This window comes from Melozone crissalis, unplaced genomic scaffold (assembly GCF_028551555.1).
Source record: "Melozone crissalis strain CALT ecotype California unplaced genomic scaffold, PUWL_Pcris_2 ptg000027l_1, whole genome shotgun sequence".
Taxonomy (NCBI): Eukaryota; Metazoa; Chordata; class Aves; order Passeriformes; family Passerellidae; genus Melozone; species Melozone crissalis.
Window position 1 is genome coordinate 85,821,799 of NW_026535805.1, and position 18,509 is coordinate 85,840,307.

Genomic DNA, 18,509 nt, shown 5'->3' on the forward strand with positions numbered 1-18,509 from the left:
AGCAGGTCACAACTGCACTCCCCTCCTTCTCAGAGGAGTTTATAATAGCTTGCTGCTCTTGCTATTTCACTGTGCTAATATAAAATAGAAAAAAATCTGTCACTGTAGGAAATGAATGAAAGTTTTGACATTAACAACCTTTTCCTTTGATTTGTATTGCTGTTTCTCACACATGTTTCAGCAGTGTGAGACCACTACTGTTGCACACTGCCTCTTTCATTAATGCTGCCTCCTAACTACCACAGAGCTGCTTCAAATGAAGGGTCTTTTAGCTTTTCTATTACCAGCTCAGTACTCTTGAGCTTGTAACTTTATCTAATTTATATCATGATGGGAAAAAATATTTTATGTTTCACTCTTCTGAATTTTAGTTAACTGGATACAAGATTTCATTGTAACTGCAGAATGCCATGCTAGCTACTGATGTGAAAGATCAAACTGGGATGTCTTTCTATTCACTGCCAAGCTGACTCGTTGCATGTGGAGTTCACACACATATGGAATGTTGTACTTCAAGATTAAAAGCCTTCAGTGCAAATCAAGACAAATAATTAGAATGAATCATTAATAGTTTTATGACTACAAACATAAGGATTTGTCAAGAAGCAACAGTCAAGTAAGCAACCTTTTAAAAACTGCTTTCAAATGAAAAATATTTTAGAAAATTTAACTTAAATCTCAACCATTATGAACAGTTCAATACAAATAAATGTCTACAAAAACAACTAAATTCTGAATATAGTGAAAAACAATATCCTTATTTATACTGTATAACACTTGCATGTTGATTATAATTTGTGAGTAGTAGTGAAAAAGAAGTCAGGTTTGTGCGGTTTCAAACCCCTCTGGCATTCTCAATGTGTTTGTACCCTATTAAGGAACTCAACACTACAATACTTCCTTCTGTCAAAACATTTAGCACAGATTCTTCTTTTTTCATTTATACACACTTAAGTTACTACATGGAAGGAGAAATATCCCCAAGTACAAACTCCTTGAAAGTTTGTGACCCAGAGAAGAGCACCAAACCCAGCAGGTCACAGGCAGGGTCAGTGCTAACCTGCAGCTGTATCAGCAAGCTGTGGGGAAGGCGGCGTCTGTGACATTCTCTGGCTCTTCAAGTAGGGAAAGAAATTTCTCCAGAGAGCACTGGCGACAGCAAGGTGGTGCTCTTTAGCCACTAATGGAAGTTGTGCATCTGGGGCTGTGTTTCCCAGCTGAGGTCCCTGGCTTACACGTTCGTGCACGCTCCTAGGGAGAAACAAAAACAATGTTTACGTACAATAAATGAAAAATTCACATCTTTTTAAACAGTATTTACAGCTACTTTAAACTGTAGAGTCTGAGAACTGAAGGATCATTTTGAGCAATTAAAGCCTTTATGCAAAGACATTATGCATACCAGTTATTTGATGGATGAATGATGGCATATTAAGCACCATAAAGTTAATGTTAATTACTAATGTCAACCATTAATTATATGCTTTTTAATATGTCAGATCAAAATGAGAAATTGGCAGCTTTAAAATTAATATCTGCATTTTGCAACCGTTAGCATGACAAGCAAGTCTGCTTCCAATCGAAAGGCAGGTGCTTCTTTAAAATTTCTGTCACTAGGATTTTTAGGATTGAGTTGTGTACAGCCAATAATGGCAAATGATTTTGATCAATTGTAAAGCTTCCTTCTGGAATCTACTTCTCACTTGTACAATCTCACTAGGTACGAGGTTAGATAAAAGATTCATTTTATCCTGATGCACTGCAGACAATTAGGTTTGACAGCAATGCCCACAGCTTTGTTAGTACAGTAAAGACAAAAGTTACCACTACACATAACTCCCATCTCTTCCTCAGACAATGTGGCATGAATTCAATAACACACTCAATTTTCTTTGATTCTTCTAGTACCATTCCTGCTACTTAATCTAATTTGGAAGTTGTGACTTTCTAGAGGTTTAATAGAGATATGTCTTCGGGGAATCAATGTTCTCTGAGAAATGGGGGGTGGGGGACATTAATAAATTTGTCTGGTAAAGCAGGATAGGAGGCATTATAGTAGCAGGCTGATCAACTAAATAACATGCTTATTAAAAACAATCTGTAGGAACGCACTATCATTCCTGTTCCTATTTATCTTCTGGTCAACCCAATTGAGATTGTGCATTAAAGCACAAGCAGCATTATTACATTTGCTTTATTAAATTCTATAAACAGCACTGTAAAGTCAGAGTCAAGATATTTATAAGATAATGGCAAACTGCAGAGGCATCGAGAATTGCCTTAACACTAACATTTCTAGACTACAATGTTTTTTTCTTAACTGCCATTCTCACAATAGCAACTGTTTCACAAAAATCTTCCCCTCGATCTTTATTTTATGCTTACCCTAATTTGAAATAGACCAAAACAAAAATAGAAAAAACTCCAGCTTCTAGTTCCCTTCTGGGAACGGAGGAAAATTATGAAAGAATTACACAACTCACAGCACTCATTAGGACATCTGAAATGGAATAATTTTAAATAAAGAGTAGGTTGGCTGCAAGGCCTTCCCGTACTACGGTTGATATTAGAAGCGCATCTCATTATATCAAATTAGTATCCAAAAATTCTGCCCAACACATAATTTAAAACATAAAACATACCGGCTGTCAAAGGTAACGATACCTTATGCCTGCCTGCAGGCATTCATTAGTTTCAATAGGACAGACAGAGAGAATTGAGTACCAGCTACTTTTCGAATGGCTACATTTAACAGACAAGGAAAGGTATGCAGCATTAGGAGGAATCAAGGATTTCTTTGAGAGATGGCATGAGTCCAAACACAGGAGCAGAAGCCAGGAATTCTAAACCCAACATTTATTCCCTCTGTGGCTTCACATAAATCATACAGCCTTTGTTAGCCTCAGTTTCCCAGCCATGATATTTGGATAGTGAGACAGCTTACCCTTTAAGGATGCTGTGAAAACAATCAATGCTTAGAAACTGAGGATTATATTCAGTATGCCAGTTGGTATTCCTATTTACAAGGCATATTCTCCAAGTCAACATGAACTGAAATAGAAGCAAGATTAGCATAAAGAGTCAAGCAGCACTTCTTTGGGAGCATCCCCTCATGAAAACAGGGCAAAGAAAAGGGTGTAGAAACCGTGAGGTGTAGAGGTCAAATGATGAGATGGTAAAAGCAAGGGAAAAGACAATAGTTAAAAAAATTATTTTTGTCTATTGCAAAAAGAAAAAGTTTAACAGTAAAAACAAAGGGTTTTTCTGTTCTGTTTTGTTAGGAAAGGAAACATGATGCCTCATAATGCAGAGAATAAAACTTCTGGGACCAAATTCTGCCCTACTTACACCCAGACTGCACTGTAAAACTGCACAAAGACCTTTTTCTCTCCTCTAAATTGCCTCTCCAAAGACGGGTGCCTTGCATCTCCTTTAGCCATCTATGCAAAGTAGAAGGGTGTACAGACTTCCAAAGTAAGGTAATATATCTCTGTGTCAGTGGAAGGGCAACACGTACAAATCACTATTTATGTTTATTCATAGTAACCTACACAAATGCTGGCAATAAGGTAAATGCTTGGAATAGATGGGGCATCAATATATGCTGCAGCTGAAGTAGCCAGCTATTTCTACAAACTAGCACATTTTTAACTCTACTAAAATATGAATAAATGCAATTTTACTTTTTATACAGGTTTCTACTTTTTTCTAACACTAGACAGGAATACCATCAAACATTACTCAATTTCTAAAACTTTATACATTTGATTTTCTATTCTGCTAAGAACTCAGGAACCACCAGTTGCCTTATTACATTGGTAATAACTTGGTGTAGTTTTTACTTTTTTTAAATAATGAATTTTCTATTTCTTAAAAAAAAGAGGAGTTTTTTTGGTTTTTTTTGTTTGTTTGTTTGTTTTGCTTTGCCATCAGATAAAATAAATCCTGGGTTTATTAAAGAAGGGAATGCTTGTGCTACCTGAATGAGGATTGTGCTGGATGTGCAGGTATAATACTAGCATACAGGATTATTTTCTACACCTAGGGTAAGGAATTGTAGTCATTTACCCGGATGTAGATACTGTAATCATGCAATATGCCCTTGCAAGCTTGCATTACTAAAATAGAGCCAAACTTTAGGTCAAGCCAGAAGAGTAAAACACAAAACTCATCAGCCTGCCTGTATAATGGAAACTTTCAAGTCACTACTAGTCTGTAATCTGCACTGGATGCATAATAGCATCCAGATTTAATGCAATGTGATTTAATTTGATCTAGAAGACTCCCCAACATGAGAGAAGACCTCTCTCCTACCAGCACTGCCAGGGGCTACCACCCTCAGGGTCTCACAGGCTCTGAATACAGACACTGGGTTCCTCACAGACAGTATTCCCAGCTCCTCAACTCCCAGTCCAAGGCAGGCCAGCCACAGCATCTACAAATCTCAGCTGCCCAGTACAGCCTAGATTAAGCTCAAGAAAGTCTTCTTAAAGGACCTGAATGACCTTTTGATGTTGAAACAAATTAACAATGAAAACCCACCACCTGAAGGATCAACACATTTGGATAAAACTAGGGAGATTGGGAAGAGATATAGGAGTATTTCTAAAATGGTGAATGTTTTTGATGCATAGAATTTCAACTACAGTCATCAGTTATTTCCAGAAAAACTCAGGCAATGTGAAAGGAAGCAAAGCACCATCACTATCAGATTCAAAGAGAGGTAGTAAGTGCACTGTGCCCTTTGCAAGTCAATGGAACATGTACAATATCTCTTTTATATCAATACGATTACCAACACAGTTCATGGAATCATAGAATTGTTTCAGTTGGCTGGGACATTAAAGATGATCTATTTCCCACACTACTCCATGGACAGGGACATCTCCCACTAGACCAAGTTGCCCAAAGCCCCATCCAACCTGGCCTTGAATACCTGTGGGGCATCCACAATATTTCCGAGCAACTCCTTCCAGTGTCTCACCACCCTCACAATAAAGAATTTATTTAACCTAAATTTAACTTAAATTTCCCCTCTTTTAGTTTGTACCCATTACTCCTTGTCCTATCACAACAAGGACAGATGCAGAGTCCCTCTCTGGCTTCCCTGTCAGCCCCTTCAGACACTGGAAGGTTTCCATGAGGTCTCCACAAAACCATCTCTTCTGAAGACTGAACAGCCCCAAGTTGCTCAGCCTTGATTGCCATGATTGACAGCTCAAGCAGGGCTTGGGCACGGCCTGGGGGTGGAGCAGGGCACTGCCTCACCTTTAGCAAAGCCTGGCCTGCCCCTCCCACCAGACACAGACACTGGGATTCCAAGGTGTTTCAAGACACCAAACATCCAATTTCTGACAAGCAGTACACTCAGCTTTTAGCAATCAAACAATATTTAGCAGAGCATTGCAGAATGACTTAAAAACTACTCATTCAATTTCACTTTCTTCAAATGCCATAAAACACCAATACTTCTTTAATACCTCTACTGACTTCTTCCTGTCATACCACCAGAACTGCTATTTACAGTGACCGGAACTGCAAGCAAGGTTTCAGCAGAAGCCACACACATTTGCAGGAACTAAATCCATCCAAGATTAAGCCGAAAAAATTCCTTGTGTGCCCTCCATACACCTTTGAAAATCCAGTATGAGTATTCAATTAGTTGACTATTATGTCATTTAATTACATGTTATAGAAAATTGCAACTATAGCACCTGTTTCACTGATGCCTGCTCTCATGTTAACAAACTCACTGTCCAACTTATACTTAGTAATTTGTTCACAGGCATTTATTTTTTGTCTGTGCTTCAAATATGCAGTTGACACCAAATACATGTAACATTTCTGAACCACAACCATTTCCGATACCATAAAATATCATACAAAGTGTAAAGGAAAACACACTTTTATAGTGAGTTAAGTCCTTTTATACAGGACTTTTTAAAACATTAAAAAATAAAAACTGGTTTCAATCTGAAGTATAGTACTGGCACTCAAAAAGGCAAAACCAAAATGGCTGCATCTAGGTTCAAGTCTGCTTTCAATGCAGTATCCTAGCACTGTGCCAAGATACAAGTAAACTGCAGGATCCTACCTCTTACAAATGCAGATTCATGCAAAAGAAATGGATCTGGATTCACAAAAAAGGCATGCTAACTGCATGGTGGTGAAGCTCAGAGAGTGGTGGCAAGTCACAGATTTGGGTTTCAGGCATCTCATGATAAAGGCTTTTGGCTCTGTTTTCACTGAATGATTGTGGCCATCTGACCTCATGTGTGAAGAGGTGAGGCTCCTTTCTCTTGGCCCCAGCTATGAAGGCAGGTGTGCCAAGTGGCAGAGCTCTGCACTGAACTCCTGGTTATCAGCATGTTTAGTAAGGGCACTGACAGCATGCTTACAAGAATTTTAACTGCTAGAACATCTACTTTATGGCCTCAAAGTGCCTAAGCTGGATGCTAAACAGCTAAGATCTATGAAAACAGCCTTAATGTCTCTGGGCACACGTTTTGGTACCCATGGAAGCTGGGTGTTTAAAACAGTGACCTACACGCTATCAGACACTTCGACATTCAATCTGTTTCAGTGAGACATGCATGAAGGAAGGTGACTAAATTCTATCCAAGTCTGATTCAAACATCCAAGCCTTCTTTTAAATCTGTTTCTAAGCTCTATGGGATACAGTTTATTTTTTATAGCCTTTTATATAGCACCCAGTATACTGAGTCTGGTATGACTGCAGAAGGAGCTCTCAAAGTGCACAGAATTTTCACCCACCTTTGTGGAATTAAAAACTACATTTCAAAAAGCTAAGCAAAACAAGAAACTTAAGACCAAACCCACATTTTCCCATCCATTAAAAGAAACATTTGGAAAAAGATCTCACAGTTTATATAATGTGTCAGCACTGTGGAAGCCATAACAATAGCACAACCACCACAGAGCTGTACTGCTGTACAGCAGAGTGTATAAGCAGAAGTGGAAAAATCATGACACAATATCATCAAAGATCAACATACCCCTATCAGTTTAGTACTTACTAAATTATCTTTTAGTGTTCACCCTTCATTTTAATTTGCTTCAATAAACCATTTGTTTAAATGTTTACTCAAAAAAGGAAGTCCAAATAACATGCCTGGTTATGAATGTGTATGATGATTACTGACTTATGTAATGGAGTAGGGAGGGCTAACTAGGGAAGTGGGATGTTTCTCAGAACTCTCTATAAACAGGAATTTTAGCAAATGCTTAAATTCACTCACGGTGCTCAAGTTCTTTATAGTGGATTTGCACAACACCATTAGTATCAGCATTACAGCACACCTTCATCAGGAACAGGAAGCACACACAACGTGATGTCTCTTAGATGTTGGATGAGATCCAAAGGGATACAAGGATGTAATGGTTAAAAAGCAGGGCACAAACAGATATCAGACTCCTGAATAATAATTCCCAAACTGATCACTTAGTCAGATCACCCTCTTTTGACCAGAAAGTTCCCTAGATGCCTGCAACTAATCTACACAAAAGCCTTGAGCTGAGCATCTGATTCAATCTCTGTCTACTGGAGTCCAGAAATTTGATCACGACTAAACCAAATCAAAAAAAACAGGCAGCTTGCATAAGGTGCAGCAGTAGCTACTTGTATTTTCAAACACAGAATACACTTTTCTTTATGTAGCAACCAGTGAATCACAACATCAGGGTGGAGGGCAGCTGGGTCCAGTTTTGGTGCTATTTTGGGCTCTGCTTTTGATTGAGTTCTATGTTACTAGATAAAAATGTGAAATCAATTACTGGATAAAAATGCGAAATCCTAGAACAAGGCATGGACACTCTTCTCTCCCAGTATTACATATTAATCACTACAGAGCAGATATCATCACTGCAGCTGCTGCCTGTGATTTAAATGACAAACAAACAACATAACTAAACAAAACCCCAAGACACTTAAGCACACATCTTCAGCAGCTGGGCTCTAAAAGTGGTTCCAAACATAGAGATTTCTGTTTTCATGACACTAAATCAGATGTCTCTGGGCCCACCACACACGCTGGATTCAATCCTTTACATTTTCTGTAGGTTAACAGGAAACAAAATCCCAGAGAGGTGGCAAGAGTGGTTTGTTGTACAAGATACATATACTGCATGTGTCAAATGTGTTGCTGGTGAGCTGGACCTGTTACTGTAGGTCATTAACCATTGTATCTTGGAAGACCCCTACACCATTTGAGAGCAGGGTCCTTCACAGTGCTGGCAACCTTTAAGCTCACCTGAACAGAGCTGTCAGGCAGACAGATACCCAAGAATAAAAGGTCAAAAGATGCCAACATCACCACAACACTGTAGAAATAAACTGATGCACAGAAAATTCCACCTGAACAGGAGGAAGAACTTTCTTATTGTATAGGTGACTGAGCACTGGATCAGGTTACCCAGAGAGGTTATGGAGTCTCCCTCACTGGGGATACTGGAGAACTGCCTGCACACAATCCTGTGCCATAAGCTCTACAATGATCCTGCCTGAGCAGGGAGGTTGGACCAGGTGACCCCTTCCAACCTGACCCAGTCTATGATTTCAATTACCACCGCTTCCCTGTAAAACCTTAGCTAAAAGACACTCTACCTTTCTCCACCCAAAACTCCCACTCACACTGTGCTTGTTTGGTTTTTTGCCACACACATTAGGAATACATCACCCCCAAACATCTTAAAACATATTTTGCATTGTGTTGCCTTAATTGAAAAAATGTCTTTTAACAAAATAAAAAAGGCTACAGATCTTTTCAATTTACCATACATCAGTCATCGCCTATGTAGAAGCACATCACATACTCTTTCTTACCGAAGATACAGCAGGTTTAAATAGAGTCATTCCACTTTTTCATTGGTGGTATAAATCTTCAAATCTCAGTGGAAGAGCCTAGTATATTCCTATTGTTAGTGAATCATTGACAGAACAGACTCAACAGTTAAGAAGATTCTAATGTGACAATTTATATAAGCAGAGTAATTAAAGTATATTAGAAATCCAGATAATCTCTCCCAATCAAGCCAATGAAGGGCAGCCCATGGGCATTCAAATTACACATTGCAATTTAGCTCAGGGTCACCTTCCCAAGTTAAATAATGCCAACAGAAAATGCCTTCAACAAAATGATCCTTACTCATAACTAAACCTATTCAGGAAACTACGTAAAGCCCTTTGAAGATATACACATTTTAAGAAGTTTAAACCACTTTAAATCATTGCTTTTTTCCTTCTGCTGATTGGAAGACTAGGGCCAAATTTAATTTCTCAGACATTACTTGAAATATTCACTAAAACATAGGGAAGAGAGGAGAAAATGTTTCAGATCCCTTTACGTGTTATAGTGAAGTAATATTTTCTCATATTACCTGAGAGGGTGTGAAAACAGATGATGCAAGATGCAGTAATTAATGAATCGCTCTACCAAAAGATAAGGAATCTAGTACTTATGATTTTTTTAATATTCTCATAAGCATTTTTACTGCTTTTAATTTTTTTTGTTTCATGCATCTTCTGCAAATCAGTCCATGGATTACACAATTAAAATTAATCAATTACATTTTGACATAAAATTAAATCAAAACCAATATATATAGTTTTCCAACTTGCGGGTTGCAAAAACAAAGCAAACAAAAAACTCCCCCACAAAACATAACCATTGCAACTGATCCCATAATACATAAAAAAGGGCAAACATACACTATTTAAATTTAAAGTCCAAGTTCCTAAATTTTTTAATACACAACTGCTACTTCTTTACAGAAATACAATTCAAGAAATGGGGCTCTGTCTGAAACTAATACAGAGGAATTTGCTGGATTTATGTTCTTCACTGAATTATTTATATTTGGATGTAACAGAGCAAACAGTATGTACCACAGAAAAAAAACTGAACTGGAAGTCTCAGGCTTCCAAGACAGCCATTTTTTCCTCAGCAATATGAAAACAATAATGTGCTATGATATATAACCAGCAAAGTTCTCACTAATTAAATGATTTTCCCAATCAAGGAGTCACTAAAACTGGCAAAAGCAGCCATGACCTAAACCTCTTCAAAATTTTCAAACCAAGCATTCAGAGTAAGGGATGTTAGTCTGTCAAACTGAAAAATTTCTGAACACAGTAATCCCTTGAAACTTCAAATATTCTTTGGGAATTCACCTTCTGGACTTTTAGAAGGAAACTGCACATTGGTGTGACAAAGACTCAAAATCTAGGTGTCATTCATGTAGACTCCTTTACTTTTTTCCTACTGGATGGCAGAAGTTGCACAAAGGCCAAAGTGGTACTAGCCCAAATATTCCTGCCCTTCACTGAAGAGCAGTGAAAGTTCCCAAGGTACCACGTACAGACTTGGCAGAGACAAGAGAACAAAAGAAGACAGTATTTTTAAACTCATCAAATTGCAGGAAGAAATGTGGCTATTCTTCAAAGAGCAAAATGGGCACACAGCAAATTCAGTAGAATTTAACCAAGAAAAAAAAAAATAAAACAAAACACACAAATGAAGTGTCAAGCAGAGACAGTTGTCCCTACTATATTATACCACTTCTTTTACCCCATTCTTCCTGCAGTGACCTTTACCTCATGCACTTACAACAGAAGAGAGACTTGGATCCTCAGTGAGACTTGCAGCGGTGCAGGCCAAAGAGATGACATAATCATGACATCCAAATGAATACTCCATTTAAACACTTACAAGAACTTTCCACTGATTGCTTGATCAAAGTCTTACAAAAATGGAGAAATGGGTCAGCAGTCTACCTGAAGCAACTCCTACTAAATTACAAGAAACAGCAAGGATTTGGAGAAGAACTACCATAATATAATCAGGGACAAACTAAAGGAAATCAAACTTGGAATTCTTTTCTAGGGACTGGATTCTTTTTACTTTAAAGACACGAAGTACAAGTGTTACCAAAATTCTGATTTTATAATATGTAATATTAAAGATGGGGCAATAAGTTCCAACGATTTTCCTATGCATTTAATATCAGATTTTAGAGGAAAACTATTCGTTAATGTATTAATGTCAGAAAATGTCAATAAATCTTGTGTTGCTCCTTCAATCCACTGATTCATAGATAATTTGTGGATGGGGAGCACTAGGAAATGCTTTTCTTAGTTACTCCAAAATGTTCTTGTGTATTTCTTTTAGAACACATCTTTTCCAAAAGCGTTCACTATTTTGTAAACAATTAAACAGCATAATAACCTCATAGTTAACCACTAATTCATTCATCAATAAATTTTTTTTTTACCCATTTTTGAATGGCTAGGCTTGATGATTATTCCCTCTATATGCCTAAGTGAAGAAATGTCCGAGGCAACAGTTGCAAGACCACACTAATAAATAAATAAATATTACAAATTAGAAAAATTATCTGCCCATCAAGGGACTCATCTCCTGATATAAAAGATTCTAATCTTCACTGGGATTGAAAGTGTTAATGCTGTGAATAAAATATTTTCAACTGCAAGTGAATCATGTGAAGATTATCAATATAGCAGCAATGTACAGAGGTGCTCCAGCAAGGTTACAGAGTTTAATATAATCCTCTCTATAGCTAAGCACAGTAATAGAGAACCCTGCGATCACTGTGACAGCATGTTGTGTGTGCCCAGTAATACTTTTAAAATACATGGGGAGAACAAGAAATCCCCAACATCCTTACCATTCTCAAAGACAAAGTAAGGATATTAACAAGAACAGACACACAACTCTGAAACACAAAGGTATAGAAAAGCCAAACATTCAAAGCTGCAGAATATTACTTAGCACTTTCTCCTTAACCCTTCTCAGAGGGTTTAACTGCAGCACAGAAAAGACAAGTTGTTATGACCGTAATTTAAATGCAAGCAACAGAGCCTGAGCTTGCTTTGTCTAGGTCTGCTGTGGGGGAATATTACATCTGCCACAGCCACCCTAGCAAATTTGTGTTAGAGAGCTGTTTTCTTTTCCTAATCACATTTAGAGAAGATAAGGTTGCAAGAGCAGCAAAGACAACGCAACCTGTGTTAATTCAGTGCAACTAGTTCACATTTTAGTTTATGGAATACTGTTGGGAAAAACAGACACCAGATTTGGGCCCAACTGCAATTTTCCTTCATTACCTTCACTGGTGCTCAGCCATGCCAGCTTCTCCACGGTACTATGCAGGCACATGCTAAGATTGCAGTTTCCTTTGTGTCTGCAATGCAAAATACAAACTGGAAGGCACAAGCACACAAAGTGACCCTCTGCTGCCCCAAAATCTGAAGCCCTAGGAGAGAGTGTCCTGGTACTCATTTTAGCATAAGGGCTTAGCCATTCACAGATCTCAGCCAAGTAGTCTCTCCTAGATTCTGCACTATTCAAGGCACTGGGAGTCATCTTGTTGCTTTGAACAGGTGCCTGCTCAGTTCTTTTGAAGAAACAACAGAAAAAGCAGAGATAAAAAGACATTTAGTTTCCCTAAGCAGACTTTCAGTTTAGGTCAGACACAGAATTTTTTAATCCACTGAAAGAGCAAAGAAAAATAAATTTAAAAAATGTAACAAGCTACACTGAAATTGAAACTATCCTAGGCAGTTGTATTCCCCCTTTCCAGCTCACATATAGGCAAAAATCCCCACCTAAACCAAATTTAATATTTATAAGTCATTGCCATATATAGAATTTAAAATAGCTGAAATTTAATTTTTAAAAGCCTTATTTTGAATAGAAATCTTTTGCAACATTACAATTAGTTTTATTAAGACAACATTCCCCAGTAAATTACCTGTCACCTCACAAAATTAGAGTTCACTCATTCACCACTGATGGGAAGGAGAAGACTTACAGAAATCATCGGAAGTTCTGTGATCGGCCCTGACCATGAGACACTTCAGCCTTTGGTTTTGAAGATTTTATTAATTTCTTTGTTTAAAAAAACACTAGTAATCTTTTATCTAAAATATTTCTTAGAGAACTGAGAAACTGTCATTATACTTATGTAACTTTAACTTATCAGGGATCAAAGTTCATTCTTTTGGTTGGTTTTTTTTTTTAAACAGGAGATTTTGTTTCCAAACTATTTTACATTTGAAAGAACTGGGAGCCTAGATCACTTCAGGTTACATATATTCAAGTTCAGACTTCATTAGGAACATAAATTCTAATATCTGTCACAAAGGGAACAGAAAGTGTTAACTGTTAGGTGTTTATATGAAAAAAACCACATCACTGCTGGTACCATGCTTCTTCCTTCTTGCCGTCAGAGCAGAACAGTTACAACAAAAGACTCAAGGGTCACAGCTAATAAGTTTAGCACTATTTGTTCCCTGTTTAAGAGTAATAAAATAATTATCTCAAAATAATTAAAGAAAGATCCACTTCAAAATAATCAAAAGAAAGATCCACTTAACCCCATCAAGACCTTCTGAGTGAACTCCTTGCTTGCAGAAGCTGACTGCCCACAACCATGTCCAGATGGCTTTTGAATAGTTCCTAGTATGGAGACCCCACAATGTCCCTAGACAACCTGTGTCAGTGCTCAGTCACCCTCAAAGTGAAAATAAAAATGTTTGCTGATGTTCAGAAGGACTCACAAGTGCCTCTGGGTCTTGTCACTGGGCACCAGTAACAGCTTGGCTCCGTCCTCTTCACATAGTTCCATTTATTGATAAAATCCCCCTTCGCCAGTCCAGGCTCTCTCAGCCTTTCCTCACAAAAGAGATGCTCCAGTCCCAAAATCCTCTCTGCAGCCCTTCACTGGACCCTATCCAATATATCCATGTCTCTCTTGTATTGAACAGCCCAGAATTTCACACAGCACTCCGAGCTGCGGCCTCGCCATGAGCAGAGGGGAAGGGTTCCCACCTTGCAGCAGCTGGTAATGCTCTGCCTGCTGCAGCACAGGATGCCACCAGGATTCTTGGTGGCAAGGGCACATTTCCTGCTGAAATCCCCAATGAAGGCACATGGAAACCTTCCACATCACTATAAAATGACTCAGACATGAATATAATTTATAGTGAGAATCAGAACGCCAGATTATCTGAGAAACTGAAATGCTGAAGTGAGGAGCAAGTGTTTTTATAAGCCATGTCACTTAATAAACAGACAAACTGCAGACTGCAAATAGGCATCTTTCATAAAACTCTTCCATTTAAGCAGTACTTGTAAAGTCCATCATACTTTAAACATTATGTTAAACAGAATTTCCATTTGTATTTTGTCATTTGTTGTTTTCTTTTGTGCATTTTTTTATTAAAAGCTAAAGTCACAGAAAAAACCCTTTTTGGAAGGGACCCCCGGAGGTACAACCCTTGGCTCAACGCAATGCCAATCTTCAATAAACCAAGGAGGGAAATTCTACAACCTGTCTTAGAAATTTGTTCCAATGCCTGTGAAAATGTTATTCTTATTTCTAACAAAAACTTCTTTCCTCACAATCTCAGTCCATTGATTCCTACAACCTTTGTGACAAATCTGATTCCATCTTACCTACTACTCTCCTTTCCTAAGGATGAAAAACTCATCTTTCTCTGTCTCTCCTTGTAAGAGCATTTGCTCCTGCCCCCTAATGATCTTGTTCATCCTCTGCTCAACTTAAATTGGTATGTCAATGCTTTTCTTTTACTGGGAACGCAATATGCTGCTTACTTATACAACATAATTTATTTGAACTGTATTCCTGCAGAACACCAGGAGGGCAATGAAATGTAGCTGTCTACAGCTACACAACAACTCAGACTCAGACACAACATATTTTCTGAATTTTTACAAGCTAAGTCTTTTTCACCAATTCCTTACTGTCTTTTTTTCTCAGAAAAAAATTTCATGAGAAACAATAACTACATAGTGTGACTGGAATGCCAAGAAATGGTGCTGAAAGGCCAGCACTGAAATCCAGTTTTAGGTAATTTCCAAAATCCTGCCTTTAGCTCTTCTGTGGGACTCTGAGATCAGCAGCAGCTGACAGAGAATTATAATATTGGGACAGGTTCATCTCTTCTCTAAACTATTGTTTACACTTTAAAAAGTAATTTGTTACACAGTACAGATGGCTGAAATAAAAATTGATGCTTAAAGGTTGAGCCTAAACAAATAATTTCTTAAAATTCAGACCCCAGTAGTTAATCAGACTCTCAGTGCTGGATGGACTCCCCACACTGGGGAAGAGACACCCACACTGCACTAAAGTGGATCTTTCTTTCAGCTAACAGTGTTTCATTCAAATATATTGAAAGAATACAGATAATTTTGAAAGTTTACAATCTTAGAAATGTGATGGTAAAATCTGGCTATGTAAAGATCATTAAAATTATTTTTAGCCTTGCTATAAAAAATTAAAAAAAAATAAAATCCAAAGTTCAACAAATTGTCAGAAACATTCATTTAGGACAACTTCTCTAACGTATTCCATTATCTAGCACAGCTTTAGAAATGCAGTTTCCCCCACTGAGCATGTCCTCACCCAGGCTCAAGTACAAAGAAGCAAAGACAAACTGGTAAAATTGTTATGCTGGCTGCAGATATTCATATGCTGAGTTGGTGCCACCTCAGTTTAAATTTTCTGATGGGATCAGAGATGTGAAATGGACTCTGAGGATAACTGCACAAAGTCCTGAGGAGAGTATCAAAATATTAAACATTAAACCCAAATACTGAAAACAAACCAACTAAAAGTACTACTACCCACAGTTCTCTCTTTAGATATTCTGAAATAATTTCCAGTAACAGACCTATCTTACCATTACACCTGTAACATTGTCAGTATTATCACACAACTCATTTTTAAGGCAGGAAGCTTGAAAAATACTTCAAAAATACTCTTAATTTAAAACAAGACTGTAACAGAGAGAGGAACTGTAGTTCAAATGAAGTTTTTCTTTTCCAAAATGAAACTCTCTTGCTCCAGCTTCTCTAGCTGTCTTTGCAAAAAGCCAAAACCCATATGCATATGGATACTCTCTAGCAAGTTGCTCGGAGTCATACACTGTAAGTGGTTTAGGAAAATCTTCCTCTCAAGAGAGAAAACAGATTTTGGAAGGCAGGGAAATCTGTACTTGAGATAATGAACTAACTTGTTTCCAAATTCCAAAACAAAGTATTTCATTTCCTTCTTGCATCAATTTAGTTCCTCATGGAGTATCTATTGCAGGAAAGGATGCTGGTCATGTAATACATCTTTTTAGTGGAGGTGATTACTATGGGTACAAAACATCCCATAGTAACATTGTTCCCAACGTTGCATAATACAGAGCTAATCAGTCATCCAGGAAGAATGGCAGGCTTGCTAAACTTACCTCATCACCCCCTCTGAAACACAGTAAAAATCACTGTTACAACTGATCATTTATTAGATCAAAGGTACCATCAACAACATCAATTCTGCCTGGTAGTGCTAACAGGAAAATGTTTTACAAGTTCTACCACCAGGCATCCATTTAACTTCCAGCACCAGCTAGGCTGTAAACTGTGCACATAATTTATCTTGCAACCTGTGTGTGTGGGAAGCATTATCCAGGCAAAACTTCTCACAGTCTGACAAAATGCTGTGATTTGCACTGTTCAGATGATTGAACAGACTTTAAGCAATCACCGACAATACTTTTTATCTTCAAACATGCTAAAGTGTAACACTTCATGAGAGCAACCTATAGCTTTAAGACCAGAATTGATAGAATACAAGTAAATGAACAATTACTACATTTGAAACTTGTCCACATCTTATCCATTAGGCTTAAGTATTATTAAAGTTCACATTTATATTTCACATTATTAGCAATTTCTCCACAGGACACTCCTAATTCTTCTAGGGTGTCCATGGTAACGTCTTTGTTAACATATAGCTTAAATAGGCATTCATTCCAATCAGGTGAAGTAAACAGAAAAGAGCCATTCATAATTCCTCAAGTTATTGTCATCTTTTCTTTTACATGGCAATCAACAGCCTTCCAGTTTAAGTCTGTCACATGTAGTTGATGACAGAGAGGTGTGCCAACAAATTCTCTTTTCCACATTGCGGCAAAAGCAATTTAATTAGTCCCAATAATATGCACAATACAAAAAAAAAGTATTTACCAATAATTCCAACAATGTAGATTTGATAACTTACCATGTTTCTTTTCAGTGTAAATGTATTGCTACTACTGTGCAAGGCTTCCTGAAGCTTAATCTAATATTTTTCTATACTATAAAAAACATTTGATTATAATGACATGCTGTAATGCCTTCCAAAAGACTCACCTCAGACAGAAAATATGCACAATAAAATAGGATTGTATGAAATTGTGCTGGTTTTGCAATATTGTATTTTACTTAATATCAAAACAGACAGGGATGCTGTTTAAAAACTTGCAGCATGTTTTAAGTTTTTAAAACATTCTGATTTTATGTGCCTGTTTGTTACTTAATTTCTTAAGATGCATTTGCCTAGTTTGCAATATTTGTTTTTCCACTGAGAAAGTAGCTGATGAAGGTGTTTTCTGATGTTTTTTTTACATAAAAGCCACTATAGTGGAAAACAGCATGAGCCCTGGAACACCTTTCAGCTCCTACTACTCTGCCTATGTTCAGCATGTCATGCCTTGCCATGCAGCATCACCTACCACAGGTAGACAACACATTGTTAATAATGTCACTAATAACTTCAAAAGTTTTCTGTGCAGCTGCTGAAAGAATTCGGAGACAACTTCAAGACACAGAGTTAAATGCTGCAGCTGTTTTCCTTATTTTGCTCTTCAAAGCCCTAAACCAGAAAATCCCTTGAGTGAAAAGTCAGACAAAGGCTACCATCCCTTCTAGGGTTAAAAGATGCTTTTGTAAGATTTTTAGCTCAGATTAACCTTTTGCTCACAATAGGGCTGGTTATTGGTTTTATTTTTTACTGTCTTTAACACAGGTAAAAAAATCAATATGAAGCGAGACAAAGGGCTCTGGAGGCCCTGGCTGCACCAGCTTTTGGTTTGGCTCATACACAATCCTACAACATGCTGAGGCTGGGAAGGATTAGCCTGCTTGTGTTGAGTAAACCGATGATACTCAATAAACAGTTTCTGTTGTAAACCCCTTAGGACGTGCAAAGCCACACTAGTTGGCATTAGACCAGATAAGCTGCCGAACCAGCTGTAATCTCATTTAGACCTGAGCTGATCCTCCTGTCCTTTCATTCCACAGGATCAAAGCAAACCACTGAGGAGGCAGCTGTATTATAGCAGCAGTGCTTGCTGGATGCGGCAAACATTTCATAAATTCCTCTCCTTGAAGCAAGCCTGCACATAATCTACCCAGAGCCAGTTCAATCAATGGATTTCTGAATTCATTAGTCTTATTATTACAGGATAACTGTTTCCTCCACATAGTGTTGTAGCTGTTGCAAGCCAACTTTGCAAAACAGCTCTTATTGCTGACCATTTCTTTCTGGTAATGTGCCTTTGCATTTTTGCAGTGCCACATGAAAATGATTTAAATCGCTTCAATGCAGTATTTTTTTTAAAGACTAGAAATAAAACA

General features: G+C 37.7%; 1 protein-coding gene across 1 annotated transcript in view; it reads right to left on the reverse strand.

The window, feature by feature from the left end:
- The window catches only part of MMS22L (MMS22 like, DNA repair protein), an 88,149-nt gene that overhangs the window by 24,131 nt on the left and 45,509 nt on the right, over positions 1 to 18,509 (reverse strand). Inside the window, exon 15 of the mRNA XM_054279874.1 lies at positions 1,061 to 1,251. Coding sequence (XP_054135849.1) covers positions 1,061 to 1,251 — 191 coding nt within the window. The remainder of the gene's footprint in view (positions 1 to 1,060; positions 1,252 to 18,509) is intronic.